Source organism: Arvicanthis niloticus, chromosome 5 (assembly GCF_011762505.2).
Source record: "Arvicanthis niloticus isolate mArvNil1 chromosome 5, mArvNil1.pat.X, whole genome shotgun sequence".
NCBI classification, from domain to species: Eukaryota; Metazoa; Chordata; class Mammalia; order Rodentia; family Muridae; genus Arvicanthis; species Arvicanthis niloticus.
This window is the reverse complement of record NC_047662.1, coordinates 30,333,432-30,352,028: the sequence shown is the minus strand read 5'-3', so window position 1 is coordinate 30,352,028 and position 18,597 is coordinate 30,333,432. Positions and strand designations below refer to the sequence as shown.

General features: G+C 46.9%; 1 protein-coding gene across 4 annotated transcripts; it reads right to left on the bottom strand.

Annotated features, from left to right (window-relative positions):
• Positions 1-216: 216 nt before the first annotated feature.
• On the bottom strand, positions 217-4,862 carry LOC143442354 (uncharacterized). 4 transcript variants are annotated; one of them, XR_013110462.1, is made up of 3 exons: positions 4,597-4,862; positions 4,142-4,235; positions 217-1,008 (listed from the first exon to the last, which is right to left on the bottom strand). XR_013110462.1 is itself a non-coding variant. In XM_076934236.1 (3 exons), exons 1-3 carry the CDS (start codon positions 4,633-4,635, stop codon positions 551-553), a joined length of 414 nt encoding a protein of 137 aa, XP_076790351.1. In that variant the 5' UTR covers positions 4,636-4,860; the 3' UTR covers positions 217-550. The 4 variants fall into 4 exon arrangements, 1 of the variants encoding a protein (XP_076790351.1); XR_013110460.1 differs by having other exon boundaries at positions 217-1,228; positions 4,597-4,854; XR_013110461.1 differs by having other exon boundaries at positions 217-893; positions 4,597-4,854.
• Between the last annotated feature and the right edge of the window lie 13,735 nt (positions 4,863-18,597).

Genomic DNA, 18,597 nt, shown 5'->3' with positions numbered 1-18,597 from the left:
GCTTGTGGTTTCTCCTCCTCTTTCCCTTACCCTCCCCTGCCATTTCCCTGCAGTGTTCAGGACAGAACCCAGGTCTCTGCACATACCAGGCAATCGTCCTACCATCCCCCATGGTATATGACCCTCTGGGAACTCTTGTCCATTGCTGGTGTCTCTGAAAGGAAGATGAAAGAAAACCCGGCCGCCGTACAGAATAGACTACTCCAGTCCACGTGGTTCCAAGGGGGGGGGGGATAGGTTTATTCAGGGGAAAGGGCAAAGGTGGGGAGAGATAGGTGGGAGAGATAAGAGGTTAAAGAGGGCTCGAGTCCGGTGTACTGCCTGTTTTATATGGGCAGTGACGTAGTATCTCCCAGGTACAGGTGAGGGAGCCAGGTGGATTCTGGGAGCGTGGGGCTGTTCCCTTGGCAACGATGTGGGAGTCGTCTAGAAGTGACGTCACTGGGTTCGGAGGCTGATACCAACATACCTCCCTTTTTCTTATTATAAAGAAGAGAAGAAAAGTGGAGGGGAAGTTGATGGTGAAACGGGAGTTGGGGCGTAGTGTCTCTTAAACTACTTCCTGCTGTGTAGGGGCATAGTCTATTGTGGGGAGTAGCTGGCTTTCACCATCGGGGTCCACTCGGTAGATACGTGTATCAGGTTCCTCTGTGGACAGCGGCTGGTAATCCTGTAACAGGAAGTTCCTTAAAAACAGCATTCTTCCTGGACAAACCGGCGGAGACCATTTCAGGACATCTGGTCCTCCTTGGTTCTGAAGCAACACAGCTGGAATCTCGCAGGTCTTGTGGCGTTGGTGGAAGTGGTTGGTCTGTGACCTAGCATATGTATCTGACAAGACCAATATGGGCAGTCCCATAATCATCTGGTCAGTTTCTACAATAATCTTTTACCTGGTCAAGGAGAAAACAAGTGTAGAGAGCATGATATTTAAATGAGTAACGGATATAGAGATGATAGCAGCTTGGACTGGTTCTTGGCCCCCGGCTATGGAGCAGTTTCCTGACCCTGTTTGGAAAGAGATGTTTTTTAACTGTGGGGGTCTCTTGACCCGCGAACCTTCAGATGTAAGGCCTGACCTGGATAGAGACAAGCAGCAGGGGAGGATGAGAAACCCAAGTCTAGTCCAGTGAGGTCGAACTCAGCTGCCGGAGTAGAGTCTCATGTTCTGGGATTGAGGGCAAGGTGGGTGATTTCGAAGTCCTCTGGAGCTTAATAGAGCACGGTCCTGTTAGAGTCGACGTGTATGAAGAGTCAGTTTTAGGTGGGGGGATGAAAGGCTTGAGGTGAGATAAGTGGACCCAATGAGGGAGTCCCTCAAGTTTAGCAGCTGTAGGGGTCACAAGAATTACCTTAAAAGGACCCTACCATTTGGGAGAGAGGGGTGAGGGCTGGTGATCTGGAGGGGAGAGAAGGACTTGGTCTCCAATGCTGACAGGCGGTGGACAGAGGGCAGTGTGTGGTCGAGGTAGATGGCTGTCAGCAAAGTTCCACAAGAGAGAACGGAGGTGGCAAAGTAATGGGGTGAGTAGATGGTCTGGGAGGGGAGAGCACTTAGGTGAAAGACCAGGAGTTAGGACTGGATGTCCATACATGAGTTCAAAGGGTGGGATGAGGAGAGGCCGCTTGGGGAGAGCTCGTAGCCTGAAAAGGGCCAGAGGTAAAAGTTTTACCCAGTCAAGGTGAAGTTCCTGTGACAGCTTAACAAGAGTGGTTTTTAAAGAGCGGTTAGTTCTTTCTACCTTCCTTACCTGAAGATTGAGGGTGGTAGGGAATATGAAAATGCCAGGGGATGTCTAAGGCCTTAGATATAATTTGAGAAACCTGGGAAGTAAATTCAGGACCATTGTCTGACTGGAGGGAGGCTGGGACGCCAAATCGGGGGATGATCTCTCGGAGGAGGAGATCAGAGACTGTCTGAGCCCTTTTGTTAGTTGTGGGGAAAGCTTCTATCCAGCCTGAGAAGGTGTCCACCAAAACCAGGAGGTATTTGACACGTTTGACGGCGGGCATGTGGGTAAAGTCAAGTTGCCAGTCAGTTCCAGGAAGGGAACCTCTAGCCTGGTGGGTAGGAAAAGGGGTGCTACGTTACTTGGAGTTGGGATCTGACATCTGACAGATTCTGCAAGAAGCATTGATAGATTTTAAGAAACTTAAGTCCTCAGGAGTAGGCTGTAGGTGAGTCTTAACAAAATGAGACAATGCTTGGCTGTTAGGATGAAAGAGTTGGTGGAGATAGGACAGAGTTTGACGGGTATCAGGGGGTGTAGGTGGGGATGTGGGTTGCAGTGTAAGAATGTCCTGGGGAGGGTGAGATGAGTCTAGGCCCCTAAGGGCTGCAGCTCTAGCTGCCTCATCAGCTCAGTTGTTTCCCTTGGAGACAATAGAGTCATCCGTCCTGTGGGACCTGCAGTGGACAATCCCAATAGCTGTGGGGAGATGGGAGGCCTTTAGCATGGCCATAATTTGGTTTGCATTAGTTACTGATCCTTCTTTTGTGGTAAGTAACCCGCGCTCCTTCCAGATGGCAGCGTGGGACAGGAGGATATGGAAAGCATATTTGGAATCTGTGTAGATGTTGAGGGATTGTCCCTGTGCCAGCTGGAAGGCACAGGTAAGGGCTATTAGTTCAGCCTGTTGGTTGGTGGTGTGATCAGGAAGGGCCTGTGCCTCCACCACCTTGATGTCTGACACTATGGCATAGCCAGCTTTCCTGGCTCCTTCATGTAAGAAGGAGCTTCCATCTGTATACCAGGTATAGGTGGCTTGGGGCAATGTGCCCTCCTGTATGTGTGAAGGATGAGGTAGTAGTTCCTCTAAAGTCTCAGTGCAGGAGTGAGATAGGGAGTGGTTAGTAGTAGGTCGAGGAAGAAGATTGGAAATATTAAGAGGTGGGCATGATTGAAAGCTGAGGGTAGAGTCTTCTATTAGGGCTACCTGGAGAGAAAGAACCCTGGAGGGAGGTAGAGTCTGTAAGCCTTTATAAGTTAGGAGCTGTGACAGATTGTGGGAAGAGAGAACAGTTATGGGCAATCCCAAGGTTAGTTTCTTTGACTCTCGAATAAGGAGTTCTGCAGCTGCTAAGGTACGAATACAAGGTGCCCATCCCTGGATGGTTAGATCTAGTCTTTTTGACAAGTATGCTACAGGTGCAAAAGATGGTCCCAGTTGGTGACCTAAGACTCCAAGGGCAAACCCCTCCTTTTCAGTTACGTAGAGAGAAAAAGGACGAGTCAGGTCAGGGAGATGTAAGGCTGGGGCCTTAAGGAGAGCCTGTTGGAGCCTTTGAAAGGGCTTAGTAACAGGTTTGAGAAGAGGTTCGTGGGTGGGGCCTAATGCTGCTTCATATAAGGGTGGAGAAAGTAAGGAAAAGGAAGGAACCCAGGAGCGCAGAAAGCTAGCCATTCCTAGGAAGGATAAAATCTCTTCCTTTGTCGAAGGAACACTTAGAGACTGAATCAGATTCTTTCTATCTAAGGTGATAGCCTTGTGGGTTGGGGTAATTGCTAGTCCCAAATAGGTAACCTGAGAAGTAGACAGTTGGACTTTAGAAGGTGAGACCCTGTAGCCCCGACTGGAAAGGAAATTTAGAAGAGCAGCAGTGTCAGCTTGGCTAATCTCTAGGGAGGGGCTACAGAGAAGCACATCATCTACGTAAAGGAGAACCTTAGATCTAGGGAGAGATAGAGAGAGCAAGTCAGAAGCCAGAGCCTGGCCAAATAGGTGTGGGCTGTCCCGGAATCCCTGAGGTAGAACAGTCCAGGTAAGTTGGGTAGAAAGGTGGGTGTCAGGATCTGTCCAGGTAAAGGCAAATATGTCCTGTGATAGGGCATCTAGAGGGATAGAGAAGAATGCATCCTTGAGATCTAGGACTGAGAAATGAGAGGTCCCTGAGAGGATAGTAGAAAGAAGTGTGTAAGGGTTAGCCACAACAGGATGGAGGGGAACCACTGCAGAATTAATTCGTCTGAGGTCTTGGACCAGGCGATAGGTACCATTAGGTTTCTTAACTGCTAGTATAGGGGTATTAAAGGGAGAAGAGGTAGGGCGAAGGAGTTTTTTCCTTAAGAAGTCAGAAATGATAGGCTTAAGTCCTCTGAGGCTCTGGAGGGAGAGAGGGTATTGAGCTTGGGTGAAGTACCTGGTAGAGTCCAGTAACTGGATGACAACAGGAGAATGATGTTTAGCAACAGAAGGGTTCTGGATGTCCCAGGCTCGGGGGTCCACCTGAGAAGCTGGTAAGGGAAATAACATGTTAGTGTTAGTAGGTTGACTGGCTAGAAGAAGGAGCAGAGGAATTGCTGGCGAGCTTGGGTTTAGGCGAATTGGGGGAGCAAAGGAAATAGAGGCTCCCAACTTAGCTAAAATATCTCTTCCCAATAAGGGGACAGGACATGTAGGCACTACCAAAAAGGAATGGGTGAGAGGTACACCCCTAAAAATGCAATTAAGTGGGGGAGTCTGGTGAGGAAGGTAAGGTTGTCCTCCTACCCCGACAATAGGAAAACGCGAAGGTGAAGTGGGTCCCCAAAACTCCGTCAGGACCGAGTAAGTGGCCCCAGTATCCAAGAGAAAGGAGATGGGTTTTCTACATACCATAATATCTACCCGAGGCTCCCTGCTAGTGATAGGCATGGTCGGGTCGAGAGAGCTTGGGCCCCGTCAGTCCTCCATAGTCAATCCTAGAAGGTCAGCTGAAGGGTTTTCTGGGAGTGATGTCCCCCTGTTCTGAGCAACATGAGGGCAATCAACAGTCCAATGTCCCTTCTGATGGCACCTGGGGCACGGTCCCCTTGGTTTGCTGGGGTTGGGGCAAGCCCTCGCCCAATGACCTCCCGGCCAATGCACCAATGAAAGGAAGATGAAAGAAAACCTGGCCGCCGTACAGAATAGACTACTCCAGACCACGTGGTTCCAAGGGGGGGGGGGGAATAGGTTTATTCAGGGGAAAGGGCAAAGGTGGGGAGAGATAAGAGGTTAAAGAGGGCGCGAGTCCGGTGTACTGCCTGTTTTATATGGGCAGTGACGTAGTATCTCCCAGGTACAGGTGAGGGAGCCAGGTGGATTCTGGGAGCGTGGGGCTGTTCCCTTGACAACGATGTGGGAGTCGTCTAGAAGTGACATCACTGGGTTTGGAGGCTGATACCAACAGTCTCTGCTTTCCTGGGTATAAGAGTAGAGTGATAGACTCTGCCAAGAGGAAGATACCCTTTCTCTGAGATGCTCCTCAGAGGAAAACCGGGACTTGGAAAGATGGGTGGCTTTAGGATGCAAATGCATAGAGCTGAATTCAGACTAGTTACTTACAGTCTAGCACAGTTTAAAGGCAGTGATCTATGCCTCCTTTGTGCTGTTTATCAGAGTGAGTAAGTTAGGCAGGAAGTGCCGAGTAACTGAGGTGGGCCAGTGTTGTCATAGCGCTGAGAGGGAATGCTAATTCACACCAGCAAACAAACTATTTCTGACGACTTGGAGGCTGCTGTTTATATACCAACAGTGGGCTCCTTGCAGAGGGCTTCTGTTTTCCTTGAAGCTGGCTCCCTGGGTCTCTCTAGCTTTTAGTGGGAGAACCTTCTGCAAAAGCAGTGTGCTTTTCCTTAAGGCCATCTTGTAACACAGACTTTTTCACCAACCATACAGTAATCCTGGTGCCCAGGAGCCAGGCACAGAAATTCTTAATAAACCATTGTGCAGGGCTGAGAAAGGGGGAATAGGAGCCTGTGTGCCCAGGCCATGCAGGCCAGGGCTGAAGGCGGGCCTTTGGCATAGGGAGCTGCCAGGATAAATAAGGCTTTTCAGGAGGACGTGGAGTTGAATTGGGGTGATGGATCTGACTTACTCTAGGACTTACTTCTCAGCTCACACCCTCTCTCTCATCCGGTGTTTGTCCAGCCTCTGTTTCTTTCTCTGTTCATCCCTTCCTATGATGCTGTCAAATCAGAGGTGTAGGGTCAGCTCCTACAAGCAAGGCACCACCCCTTAGATGCCCCGGCCAGCCCTGTGAGCTAGGGAAGAATTAGGAAGAGCCCCTCCTTGGAATTTAGGATGTGGTGCTGGGGTAGGCAGATAAAATCATCATTTCCAAATGTGTCCAGAGGATGGATGGCAAATGAGAGATGTCTTCCTTAATTGCTCTCTACCTTGGTGTTTGAGATAGGGTTTCTCTCTAGCCTGGAGCTTGCCAACTCTGTTAGAGTGGCTGGCCAGAAAGTCTCCAGCATCCTTCTGTCTCCCCACCCCAGCTGGGGTTACAGGTATACCCACCTGGTTTCTGTAGGTACAAGGGAGCAAACACAGGTCCTCAAGCTTATGCATATAGCAAACACTTTACTGAGTGATAGCCATCTCCTCAGCTATTAATTATGATTGAGACAGGATCTTACTATGTTGCTCAGGCTGTTCCTGAGCTCCTGGGTTCAAACAATGCTCCTGTCTCCACCTTCCGAATAGCTACAACTTCAGACATGTGCCATACTGCCTGACTTTTTAAGAGATTACTCAAAAATCCCTCCAAGAGCTCCAGGGATGGGAACAGTGAGTGGCCTGCTAGAGAGGAACAGACTTGCAGTGAGTAGAGCCAATCTCTGTCCCAGGGCACCGCAGGAAGCCATGTATAATTCTCACAGACAGAACCAGTTGGTATTGTCACAGAACTCAAGTGGAAAGCTCTCATCATATGCTTAGAAGGGCCATGGAGTTAAGGCTCATTTAAAGTACATCATTAGAAACCCTCCATCATCCGTTGAATACAGAGAAGACTGATTAAAGAGGAAAGGTGATGACGTTGATCTCCAAGCCGGAAGCCTAGAGCCAAGTTTGACGGCTCTTTGACCATCTCTGACATTTGTGCTCAAATGTGCTTCAGAGTAGGTCCCCTACATGAAGCAACAAGAAAACCAGACAAGCAGACATCAGCAAGTATGGGAGAGGATGTGGAGCCTTAGGGAGAACTAGAGATAAGAGCCCTGGGCTGGAGAGAAGGCTAAGGGGGAATAGAGAGGCCATGCCTGATGCCCTAAGTCCCCAAGACCCACATGGAGGGAGAGAGTACTGACTCCTGCAACTTGTCCTCTCCATATGTACCCTGTGGTATGAATGCAGGTACAGAGACACAGGGACACTAACTAACTAAACAACCCATCAGCTAACTTACTGTGGGAAAAAGTAAACCAAACCCAAACCAAATCAAATGAAAATCCTCTGAAGCAGTCCTGAGGAGGACCACTGTACCCCCTAGGCTCCTGGCCAGTCACCTTTGTGAAGTCTGCACACCTGTACCCGAAGGCCTCGCTCACGACGTGGTTCTGTGGCTGAACCTTTGAATTGAGACCTTAGTTCAGAAGGGCCATGTGAAACTGACCAGAAGCCAGGTAGACTTCTGTTTGCCTCCCAGCTCTCTCAGCTACCTTGTGTGACCAGGACAGCCATGTATGTCTGGGGACAGGAGCAAGTGTGGTATAGGAAACAGATTGACAGAGGTTAACTGGGACCTGCTCATGAGGAACTTTGGAGTTTGGGAACAGGTGAGTCTCTCTCTCTCTCTCTCTCTCTCTCTCTCTCTCTCTCTCTCTCTCTCTCTCTGTGTGTGTGTGTGTGTGTGTCCATGTCCAGGAGTCTGTCACAGTGCAGTGTCCTGTACAACTCAATGTCCTGTCCAAGCTCTGCTCCTGGCAGATTGTTTGGGGCTTGGATCCACAGCACTGGTTCAACCCCACGGGTGCATTTGAGTCATATCTGAGTCTCAGCGAAGATGACTGTTGTTGCCTAGGCCCCTTTGAGGCAGCTCCATCACAGTGTCCAGATGTGTGATATGGGCTAGACTTTCCTGAGCAATTACAATACCTAGCTGAGGAGGGAGTCTGTGGGGAGAAAAACTTCGGGGAGGGGACTGGGAGGTGGGAGACTGTCAGGAGGGACTCTTGGTAGGGAAACTGAGAAGGAATGCAATGATTCAATGAGAGATTTTATTTTATTTTTTACTTTAAATTAGTTAAAAATAATCAGCTTCATTATGACATTTTCATACATGCACACATATACACACACATATATACATATATCATAATTTACTCACACTTCTTCTCACAAAAGAGTAATTTAAAACTAGATTAGAACCTATCAGCAGATTGGGTGTCACTGCAGTGTCCGCCAGCATTTTAAAATTACATGTATTTATTTACTCATGGATTTGTGGATGTGTGGAAGTCAGAGGACAACTTGATTGGTTTCCTCCTTCCGCCACGTGAGTTCCGGGGCTCAAACGCAGAGCTCAGGTCACCAGGCTTGGCCGTGTCTTTACTTGCTGAGCACACTTCACAACAAATAAGCCGTGTGGGGCTTGGGAATTGTGGAACCAGGAAGAGCAAGTCTGGAGTCCAACCCCCAAATCTTGAAAGCAGCAGGAGTTGGCCACTCCCTCGTGAGATTAACAGTCATTAATGCATGTCGGTTTTTGATGGATCCTGTTGGCAACAGTGAGTCAAGACTAAATTCAAGTAGCACAAAAGTGTCTCTGCTTCTTTATGAGGATTTTTCAAGGTCTCTTTGCAAAGTGTGTGGATGATGAGAGGGCCAGAAATGGTTAGCTCCGTGGTTAATTCCTCTGGTCTTCAGTTTCCTCGTTATTCCTAATAATGAAATGAGGATTAAAGCATTTAAAATTTGCATAACCATAGCACCTGTCCAGTGCTTCATAATGACAGCAGTTGTATTTTTTTACTATTACTGCTGTTATATACGACTACTATTACTACAATTACAATAATATTTTTATCATCACAATTCTTACTATTATTATATTTATTTGTATTCCAGTTGCTATAACTAAATACCCAACTCTGAAGAATTTATAAAGAGAAGGGCTTTATTCAGCTCATCATTTTGGAGGTTGAAAGCCCAGGCATGCCTATTGGCCCAGCATCTGTCGAGGGTCCCCTTGACTGTCACATCAGGGTGAGCGGCTTCATGACGGGTGTGTGTGAGAGGCAGAGAGATCACACTTCAAGACATGAAGCTGGGGAGGAATTCAAGTGTCAGGGGTAGTGATGGTTATTTTCAACTGTCAGCTTGGCAATATCTGGAATGAACTACAATCTAGAACTTGAGGCTGGAAGACATAGGCTTTTGATCTGGATCTTGAAGCATACGGGCCATGAAAAGCTTAGGCCCAGGCAAGAGGATACATGCCTTTAATCCCAGGAGACAGAGGCAAGCAGAGCTTTGAGTTTAGGGCCAACCTGGGACAGAGCAAGTTCCAAGTAAAGAACAGCTTAGGTCCAGGTGTGGTGGTACACACCTTTGATCTGGGCCACACCTACTACTGGAGGCCTCATAAGGACAATGGAAGAAGGAAGACTCACTGTTCTTTATCTGCTTGAACTTACTTGCCAGCACATCTGTTGGAGCCCACTTCTTCAGGATTCCAGCTTATACAGAAGACCAGCTGAAACACTCAGCCTTGTGGGACCTTCTTGGACCTCCCATTCACAGCTGCCCATTGGTAGGCTAGTTGGACTACACAGACTGTAAGCCATCCTAATAATTTTCCTTAATATAGAGAGACATTCCATAAATTCTGTGACTCTAGAGAACCCTGACTAATACAGAAGTCATTCTTCAAAACAGCTCATTTACTCTGTAAGACCAACATTAGTGACTCCCAGGGCAGCTCTCCCATTGTCCCCCACTGAGCTCCACTGAAGATCGAGCTTCAAGCCTTTGAGCCTTACAGGACACACTCAGACCTTACAAGAGCCACAGCACGATAGGAATGCCGTGCTGCGGTGAACTTGGTGTTTCTGGGAAAGGAACGAGACCAAAGCACATAGATCAATCATTTCATAAGCAGACGGATGTTGTTCAAGACAAATACAAAAGCATGTAGAGATGGTGTGGAATTTGAACCCAGAGCATCTGGATCTGAGTTATTAGTGCTTCATCTTGTTAGCTGTGGGAATTAGACAAATTCCTTTGCCTGTCCGTGTCTCTACTTCTTTATCTATAAAGTAAGGCTGAGCACATCTATTTCCTAAGTCTGCTGTGGGAGATGAATCCATTGATCAAGGTGAAAAGGGAGCTTTTAAGTAGGAAAGTTCTGGGCAAATATTAGTTATTCTAATCAGTACTTTCCTTTCTGTCATTTGCACTTCTGACCTCAAAACGGGTCTCAGGATGACGGACCTTTCAGAAGATGATGGACATCTCTTGGCTCTCTGGTTATCTGCTAGCAGGAAACTTACTTTAACTCTTGTGATTTTTCTAACAGTTATTGGAGCTTAAAAGTTTCATAAAAAGGGGGACAAATTCCAAATGCTCAACCCTCTGAAATCAGAAGGAATGACTCACGGGGTCACCCACGTCCCTGGAAGAGAGTGGCTTCTCTTTTATTGCTATTAAGTGGGATTTAGCTCTATTTTATTAAGGCAATTTTTACAGTCATGTGAGAGGTTAATGCATTTCACACATATTCCATTCCTAACTCACTGAATGCCGAACCCATTAAAGACCAGCTGCTTAGGGCTGGATTTCAAGGTAGAGCCACATATGGGTGTTGTCAGATAACTGACTGAAGATATCTGAGGGTTTGATATCTACAAAATGTGGCTTGGTCCTCTGTATGTGAGTGTGTGGATGCATGTGTGTTTGAGTGTGCCTGTATGTGTGCGCATGCAGGCATGTATGCACCAGACTGACCAGAGAGCCCAGGGATTAGACTGCCTCTGCCCCCAGTACTAGGATTCTAAGTTTATTCTCACCATGCCTGGCTTTGTTTACATGGGCTCTGGGGACTGAACCTAGGTTACATGGCAAACAGTTTACTAACTGAGCCATTTTTTCCCCATTCTTAAAACTTGCTCTTAAATGAGAAAATAACAGAACTTCAACCTGGAAAAAAATATTTAGGTGCCTGTTACCACTGAAGGTAGGCTAGGCAGGCTCGGATGGAAGTCCACGTACTAATGTCTGAGTGGTTACCCATGAGAACCTTCCAGCTGTTTCCAAGCCCCACTGCCAGTAAGTCTACTTCTACTGTTTCTCCACATCCCAGGACCTGAGTCAGAGTCACAGAGCCACAGTGTCAGCATTGGCCAGGAGTAATGCTTTGTTGTTGTTCTTTTTGTTTTGTTTTGTTTTACTTTTTGGGATAGGGTCTTTCCACATAGTCCTGGATGTTCTCGAATTCAGTATGTTGACCAAGCTAGCCTTGAACTCAGGGAGATATGCCTGCCTTTGCCTTTTGAGTAATGGGATTAAAGGCATGTGCCACCATGCCCAGTAGTAAGTACTGTGCCTCTTCAGTAGTGGTAGAGTTGTCCTTGCAGACACAAGTGATTGGCATTTTGGGAAATGAGAGCGACCCTGTTCACATGTGTCTGAAGGCTGGAGGAGGATAACAGGACAGGAGAGCATTGTGTGTGTTTTACGTGTAAGCTTGATGCTGTAGGACATAGGACTGGGGCAGGGCTGTGTCTTTGTTTAAGTTAGCGTTAGTAAGATGGGGAACATTTAGCAAAGTACGCCTGTGTGCCCTTTCCATGTGCATCTGATGAGTTTAAAACCTTTGATTTAATTTATTATTTTGTGTGTGCATGTGTGTCTATGTCAGGGTGTGTGTGTGTGTGTGTGTGTGTGTGTGTGTGTGAATGCAGGTGCCCTTAGAGGCCAGAAGAAGGCCTTAGACTGGAGTCACAGGCTGTTGTGAGCCACCTGGTGTGGGTCCTGGGAACTGAACTTGGGTCTTTTGCAAGAGCAGCCAGTGCTCTTAACCACTGAGCCATTTCTCCAGTCCTTTGATGAATGTAAAGGAGAGATTCGTGTATGTAAATGCTGCCGCAGCACAGATTGAGTCCCTGCTCAGCACACTCTGAGTCCCCTGTGCCCTTGTGTGTTCAAACTCTGCTCTTCACCCTGTCCTGTGACCCAGGCGAGTGCTCCGATTTGTCGCCATGTCAGTGATCTCAGTACATTGCTTTAAATTTGTGCTATCGCATATACAATAACTGCACTCAGTTTTCATTTTTTTAAATTAAAATATAATTGCATTACTTCCCTCTCCTCTTTCCTCCCTCCAGTCCCTCCCATGTAACATGTAACAACTGCCCCCCATTGAAATTATAGCTTCTTTTTCTTTCATTGTTAATGTTGGACAGTACACACAAGCATATATATACATATGTAAATACATACACACATATATCCATTTAGTGTCACCATATGTGTATAATCTCCTCTTTTAAGATGTTCTCTGAGCCTGGGGTACAGGAACTGTGTTGTAGATATATCAGCAGGGACTGAACATCTCACAATCACTTGTTTTGACCTGTCTTGCTTTTCTGTAATGGTCTCTGTATATTGCAAAGAGAAGCTTCTCTGACGAAGAGTGAGAGTCACACTTATCTGTGTGTATAATTAGAATACAGCTAGTAATGATGCTGCTTTAGTGAAGTGATGGTGGTAGGGTCTTCTTTAAGTCCCATGACCTCACCAGCCTCGGGTAGCTAGCTAGGTTTCCAGTACAAGGCGTGATTTCTTCTTGTTGAGTGAGCCTTAGGTCCAATTAGAGAGCTGTTGGCTGCTGACAAGGTACGACAGGGCACTGCACCCTCAGGGTCATCATGCCAATCTGGTTGTCGATGTGGTTCATAAGCATTACAGCTGGGTAGAACTATTGGTTCTAAGAAAGTTAGCCCTCGCGGAGGAGACTGTTGGGTCAGATCCAGCTCAGGCCCTCTGGGTCTTATGTCTGATGCACTCCCTTTTCTTGTCAAGTGGTAGCCTGGTGTATAGATTTACTGGAAGGATTTTCCCAATGCAAAGGCATCTGGACAGGGCATCAGAAGCCAAAATCGCACCATCCAGCAAACCTCACACAGGAGATTTATTGGGGAGAAGAGCAGAATGGTGATTACCTTTGACCTGGAGCAAATAGAGTAAATAGAGGGTTAAGTGGGAGGGAGGCCTTTCGTAGTTTTTTGGAGCACATTCAGTGAGCTAGTGGAAAGTGTATTGTTTGGCCATTAATACTGAGTCACAAAGGTGGAGATTTCCACGTCTCAGGAGTTCCAGGCCAAGCTAGGGGTACTGTGTTTTTCCCTTGGCCCTGATCCCTGTCTTGGGGTCAAGTCAGGGGCCCAGTGTTCTTTCCCCAGTCCCTTTGCCCTACATTTCCACAGTGTGTTTATTCACCTCTGGGTGCACACTGGGGTCATTTTCTAGCTAACTTATTTTGTATATTTTGTTTTGGTTTGGCCATCTTGGGCTGGCAGATGCTAAGCCAGTGCTGTCACTGAATGACAACCCAACAATTTACTTACTAGTTTTTCAAAAAAAAAAAAAAATTTGCTGTGAACACTTGTTACACATATTTATGAGGATGCATTTTTGTTTCTTGAGTAAAAGGCTCAATTGCTTTTCTAAAGAAGCATTGTTTTGCACTTCTCTGAGTAGCATGATGGGGGACACTTCCAGGGGCCCTGCATTTTTACCATTCCGGTGTATTTGTAGTGTCGTGGTTTAACCTGTTTTTAATGTGTACAGACACTGACGTCTTGTGCTGACTGAGAACAAAATTCTTGTGGTGGAATCATGGGATCTACTTTGTGCCTTAGAGTCTTCAGCCAAGGTGGCAACCATGTTCCTGAGATGACTTCTTGCCATCATTCCAGCTGAGGTCACGAAACAGAAGTAACGGGGCCAATTCTACATAATTTTAAAAGTTATACGTGTTTATCTGTGTAGCATACATGTGAGTGCTTGTGTGTGTGTGTACATGCGTACATGCTCATGTGTGCTCAAATGTGTATAGAGACCAAAGGTTAATCTTTAGTGTATGTCTCAATCATTCTCCACTTTATTTTTTTGAGACAGAGACTCTGCTCTAGCTGAGAACTCACCATTGCAGCTAGATAGGCTTGCCGGTGAGCTTTGGGGACTCTATCCATCAAGCCATCCACTCTGCTTCAGCACCCCGATGCTTCCAGATCATTGTGGCACAGTTGAGGATAGAAGGAGGAAGGGAGGCTTAATGGTTTCCTACTAGGCACTCTCCCATTATTTCAGAGCAATGGAATGGTCAAAGGACCACTTAGAATCAAGACTGCATTTTCTAACCACTTTGCAGATAGATGTGTTCACAGGGTTGAACTCTGGTTACAAAAACTCAAGCAGAAATAAAACAGATATTTTTTGGGGGGGTGTTTATGTTCCTTGTTGATTTTTTTATTATTTATTTATTAAATGCATATGAGTGGTCTATTTGCATGTACACCTGCACATCAGAAGAGGGCATCCAATCCCATTATGGATGGTGGTGAGCCACCATGTGGTTGCTAGGGATTAAACCCAGGACCTCTGGAAGAACAGCCAGTGCTCTTAACCACTGAACCCTCATCTCTCCAGCCCCTGTTGTTGATTTATTATTATTATTATTATTATTATTATTATTATTATTATTATTATTAATTTTATGTGTATGTGTGTTTTACCTGCATGGTATACATGTGTATCATATGCCTGCAGTGCCCACGGAGGCTCCAAGAGGGCATTGGATCTCTTGGAGCTGGAGTTTTAGCCACTCTGTGGATGCTCAGAATCAAATCCCATTCTCTGCAAGAGCAGCAATTGTTCTTAGTTACTGAGCCCTGATGTGTGTCTTTTGAGACCAGCTTGCTCTGTGGCCTTGCCTGGCCTTAACCTTGAGATTCTCCCACCTCAGTCTCCCGAGTACTGGGGTGACTAGCATGTACCATCAAGCTCAGGTCCCAGAAAGTGTTTTTAAAGGGAGAGTAAGTGATTGTTCCCCACTTTCTGACTGTGGTCTGGAGTATGAACTTAATGGGTGGGACTGAGAAACTCCTTTTGTACTATGAGACAGAGATCATGTGCTGAAGACAGTGGACCAAGAAGACCGACCGTGTGAGTCAGAGTCCATGTGAACATTCATTAACCTTCTTTGCTCCATCTGGAGTTCCTCTGGCTGGAAGAAAAATAAACTTACATACATCCTGTTTATAAGGCACTGTTTCATTAGGTTGCTGTCACTTTAAGCCAACGCTAACTCTTACTTTAATCCCTAACTGCTGACTCTCTCTTCTGTTAGTGCTGGGGACACATGGTGACTTAAGAATCACTGATGGGCACTGTCCAAAGTAAATCAACTAGAAATGTGGCCAGCAAATTTGAAAGATCAGCTGGGGAAGAAGGGAGAGATTTGTATCTCTCACAAACTATACCCCCTGGAAGGTATATTTCCAGGAAGTACAGAGGGATTTTTAAAAAGCCCTCTCAGTGAGATTTGAGATGCTGTTAGGATGATTCAAAAGAATCAATCAGAGAACAGCAGAGAGTCGTTTGAAAGGAAAAGTCCAGATTTCCAAATTAAAGCCTGCGTAAAGAACACACATGACAGTGGGGCACTTTGGAAAACCAACCTGGTTAATTAGACAACTAGCTCCAGAAGTTCTGAAACCCAGAGAGAATTACACAGAGAAAGAAGGAACTGAAGGAGGGGAAATAAAAAGAACGTTTAAAGCAAACAGGGAAATACAACAAAAACAGGCGTGGAGGGCCAAGTGCATGAGACCTGCAAAGAGAGGACTCCTCAGAGCTGAAACTATAATAAAAGAAATACTAAAAGTAAATCTTTGAAAATGCTAGCCAGTGACCAGGAAGGGAATTTGAAGGCAGCAAAGGACTTCAGATATTGTCCTACAAGTGCCAGGCTGGGGAGGGGCGGGGTAAGCAAGAAAAGGGCTGGAGGGATGGCTCAGCAGTTAAAAACACTTGCTGTTCTTGCAGAGGACCTGGATTTGGTGTCTAGCACCCACATGGCAGATCACACAGGGGATCTGACGGCCTCTTCTGGCTTCTTTTGATACTGTATGTGGTACACTTAGACACATGCAAATGCTCACATAAAACTAAGTATAATATAGCAGAAAGAAAAGAGGATCAGATCATTGTCTGGTTAATCTTCAGGTTGTGTTGACAGTGGGAAATAGTCACAAAATTCAGAGAAAAATAATCCCAACTACCATTTGTTTTATAAACCACTAAAATAACAGTTTGTGGTATTATGTGTCAATCTCTGCTCAAAGTGCATCTGTTGACTTATCTCATCAGACATTTACAACCCAGAAAGGTAGAGGCCATCATCTGAGGATGCTACGGTATAGAGAGGTTAAGCATCTGAACGGAGGCCACACAACGTGTAAGTAGACAGTTCCTCTCGCAGTGGAATTGCAGTTGTGATCTGTACCATGAGGGGGCACTGAGGAACTCACGGGCCTGGGGAATGAGCCTGCCTTTGTGGGCTGATTGGATACCTGCCACCCACAGGGGAAAAACAGGAGGAAAGACCTGGGTGGTGCCTTCTCATTGACAAGGAACATTTAGTTAGATGGAAGGGACTTTGCCTGTCATGACAGTAAGGCAGAAAAGGATAGTGACTTCCTGCCTGGTTGGAAATTAGATGAAGTGGGCAGTGTGTATGTCCCACTCCTCCATTCTGAGTGCTGCCAAATGTGTCTCTGAAGGGTGGCTCCTGCTTGCAATGGGAAAGAAAAAGATGGGCCCAGGAAGATGAAGCAGCTTTGTAGGAGTGGGTCTCATATTCACCCTCCACCCCATACTCTGACAACTGTTCCTCAGAACACAGCCTCTGAGTTCTTCATTTATCCATCCATCCAACCATCCATCCAACCATCCAACCATCCATCCATCCATCCATCCACAGACTGGCTAACCCACATTCCTCATTGGCTAAAGTCTCCATAGATTCTGTCCTTCACTCATGGGTTCTGTGGGTCCCAGCTGGGTCAGGTATAGGTTTCGGGGCGATCCTGCAGGGAATATTCTGACTCAATACACAGATTCTGGAGAAATCTGTGTGGGTATGGGGCTCATCTAGAGTGAAGGGAACTATGTACTACTGATGGGGTCTGCATATCGGTTACAGCTACTTTAACCCTGCTCTCCTGACACAGACCAATAACCCAAGCTTCTGAAGATAGAGCTAAGTCAATAATGTGCGTGAGGGCCCAGAGGGCCAGAGGTCTCCGTGTCTAAATTGTCTGCTCTTCACTCATGTAAATCTGAGTTCAGATCCCTAGAACCTGTATAGAAAGCCAGGCAAGGTGTTGTGTGCCACTAATCCCAGCACTGGGGAGGGTAGAGACAAGCAGATCCCTGGCGCTCTTTGGTTGGCCAGCCTACTAATAGGTGAGCTCTGGGTTTAATGACCGACTGTATGAAAGTGAGGTGAAGAGCAATCAAGGAAAACATCTGACATCAGCCGATGGTCTAGCCTGTACTCACACATACATGTGTGCGCACATGCTCGCACACACAGAGACAGAGAGAGATGGGGGGAGAGAGAGAGAGAGAGAGAGAGAGAGAGAGAGAGAGAGAGAGAGATTGAGAACTTGATTTTTTTTCCCATCTGCCTCCCATTTTATAACCAGGCCCAGGCTCACAACAACCACCTGAAAACCAGGGTGTGACTCTCATCTGAGTGCTCATAGGCTTAACAGGCATCATGGGAAACCAAGATCAGGAATCGCTTTGAAATCATTTACACCATAGTCAAATTTACAATCTTTATATCCTAAGCCAAACGTGGCTGGGGAATGTGGATGGGAGTCAAGGGTGAGAGACGTTTTTTTTTTGTGATGTTTTAATGTAGGCTGAAGAATGTTAGAAAGGTAGCCTGCCTCTGACGGTTAGAGGAGAGCTTGCTCAAGGTCAGCCGAGGGCTGGGGTAGGGGGCTAGACGGAGAAAAGGGAGGCACCCGGAACAGTGGAGCAGAAATCCAAGGACTTCGCTGGGTCCCGGCATGTGAGTTGCCTCTGGTGTAACCTAGTGCTCCGCCAGCACCTCCTCAAGTCATGACCTTGTGGAGTTCCTGCCTGTGCCCAGCGGCCACCAAGGTGTCTCCCAGGTCAGGAGTCCCTAGATACTTGGGAGCTCAAAGCCCTTGCTGAGAGAGAGGAGAGAGAGAGAGAGAACGCGTGCGTCTGCGTGAGTGAGCCGTGTAGGGGCTGTCTACTGTGAAACATCCACCTCTTCTTTCCCTGTCCCTTAGCCACCCCCCATTCCTTACTTCCTCTTTCCTACCCATCCCTAGTTTCAGTTTCTCCAAGTTTCCGGTTGATCTGCCCTTCCTTCCGCCTTCCCTTCTTGCTTCTTGCAACAGATATTAAGCGATGCCTCCGAACTGCCAGACGTCAGGGGTACAGAGATGAAAGGGTCATGGTCCCTTGCTGCGGGAGGGGCCTAAGTGTTAAGGGTGTCAGAGAAGCTTGTTGGAAGTTAGGAGACCGCTCCAGGGCCCTGAGAGCAGGAGGGAGGAAGTATTGCTGAAATCAGCAAGCCTCAGGGGCAGGCAGTTTTGGGGCAGGAGGTCAGAAAGGCAAGCGGGAGATGTGACACCTGAGATGGCTTTGACAGATGAGTTCACCCGTGGACACAAGAAAAGAGCCTTCCAGGAAGGGAGACAGTGCGTGCCAAAGGCTCAGACCCAGGAAGAGTCCAGAGTTCCTTGTTCCTGGACCTGGAGGGGGTGCATTTGTTGAGAAGGAGTTAGCCCCAGGGAGTGGCAG

Bases quoted from the DNA above. Each gene is read 5' to 3' on its own strand.
- LOC143442354 (XM_076934236.1), bottom strand. From the start codon at position 4,635: ATGCCTATCACTAGCAGGGAGCCTCGGGTAGATATTATG. The intron at 4,236-4,596 runs GTATGTAGAAAA...TTCCCTTACCAG, and splicing joins AGCCTCGGGTAGATATTATG to CTTCTCAGGTGGACCCCCGA. The intron at 832-4,141 runs GTACTTCACCCA...TGGTCTTGTCAG, and splicing joins CAGTTACTGGACTCTACCAG to ATACATATGCTAGGTCACAG.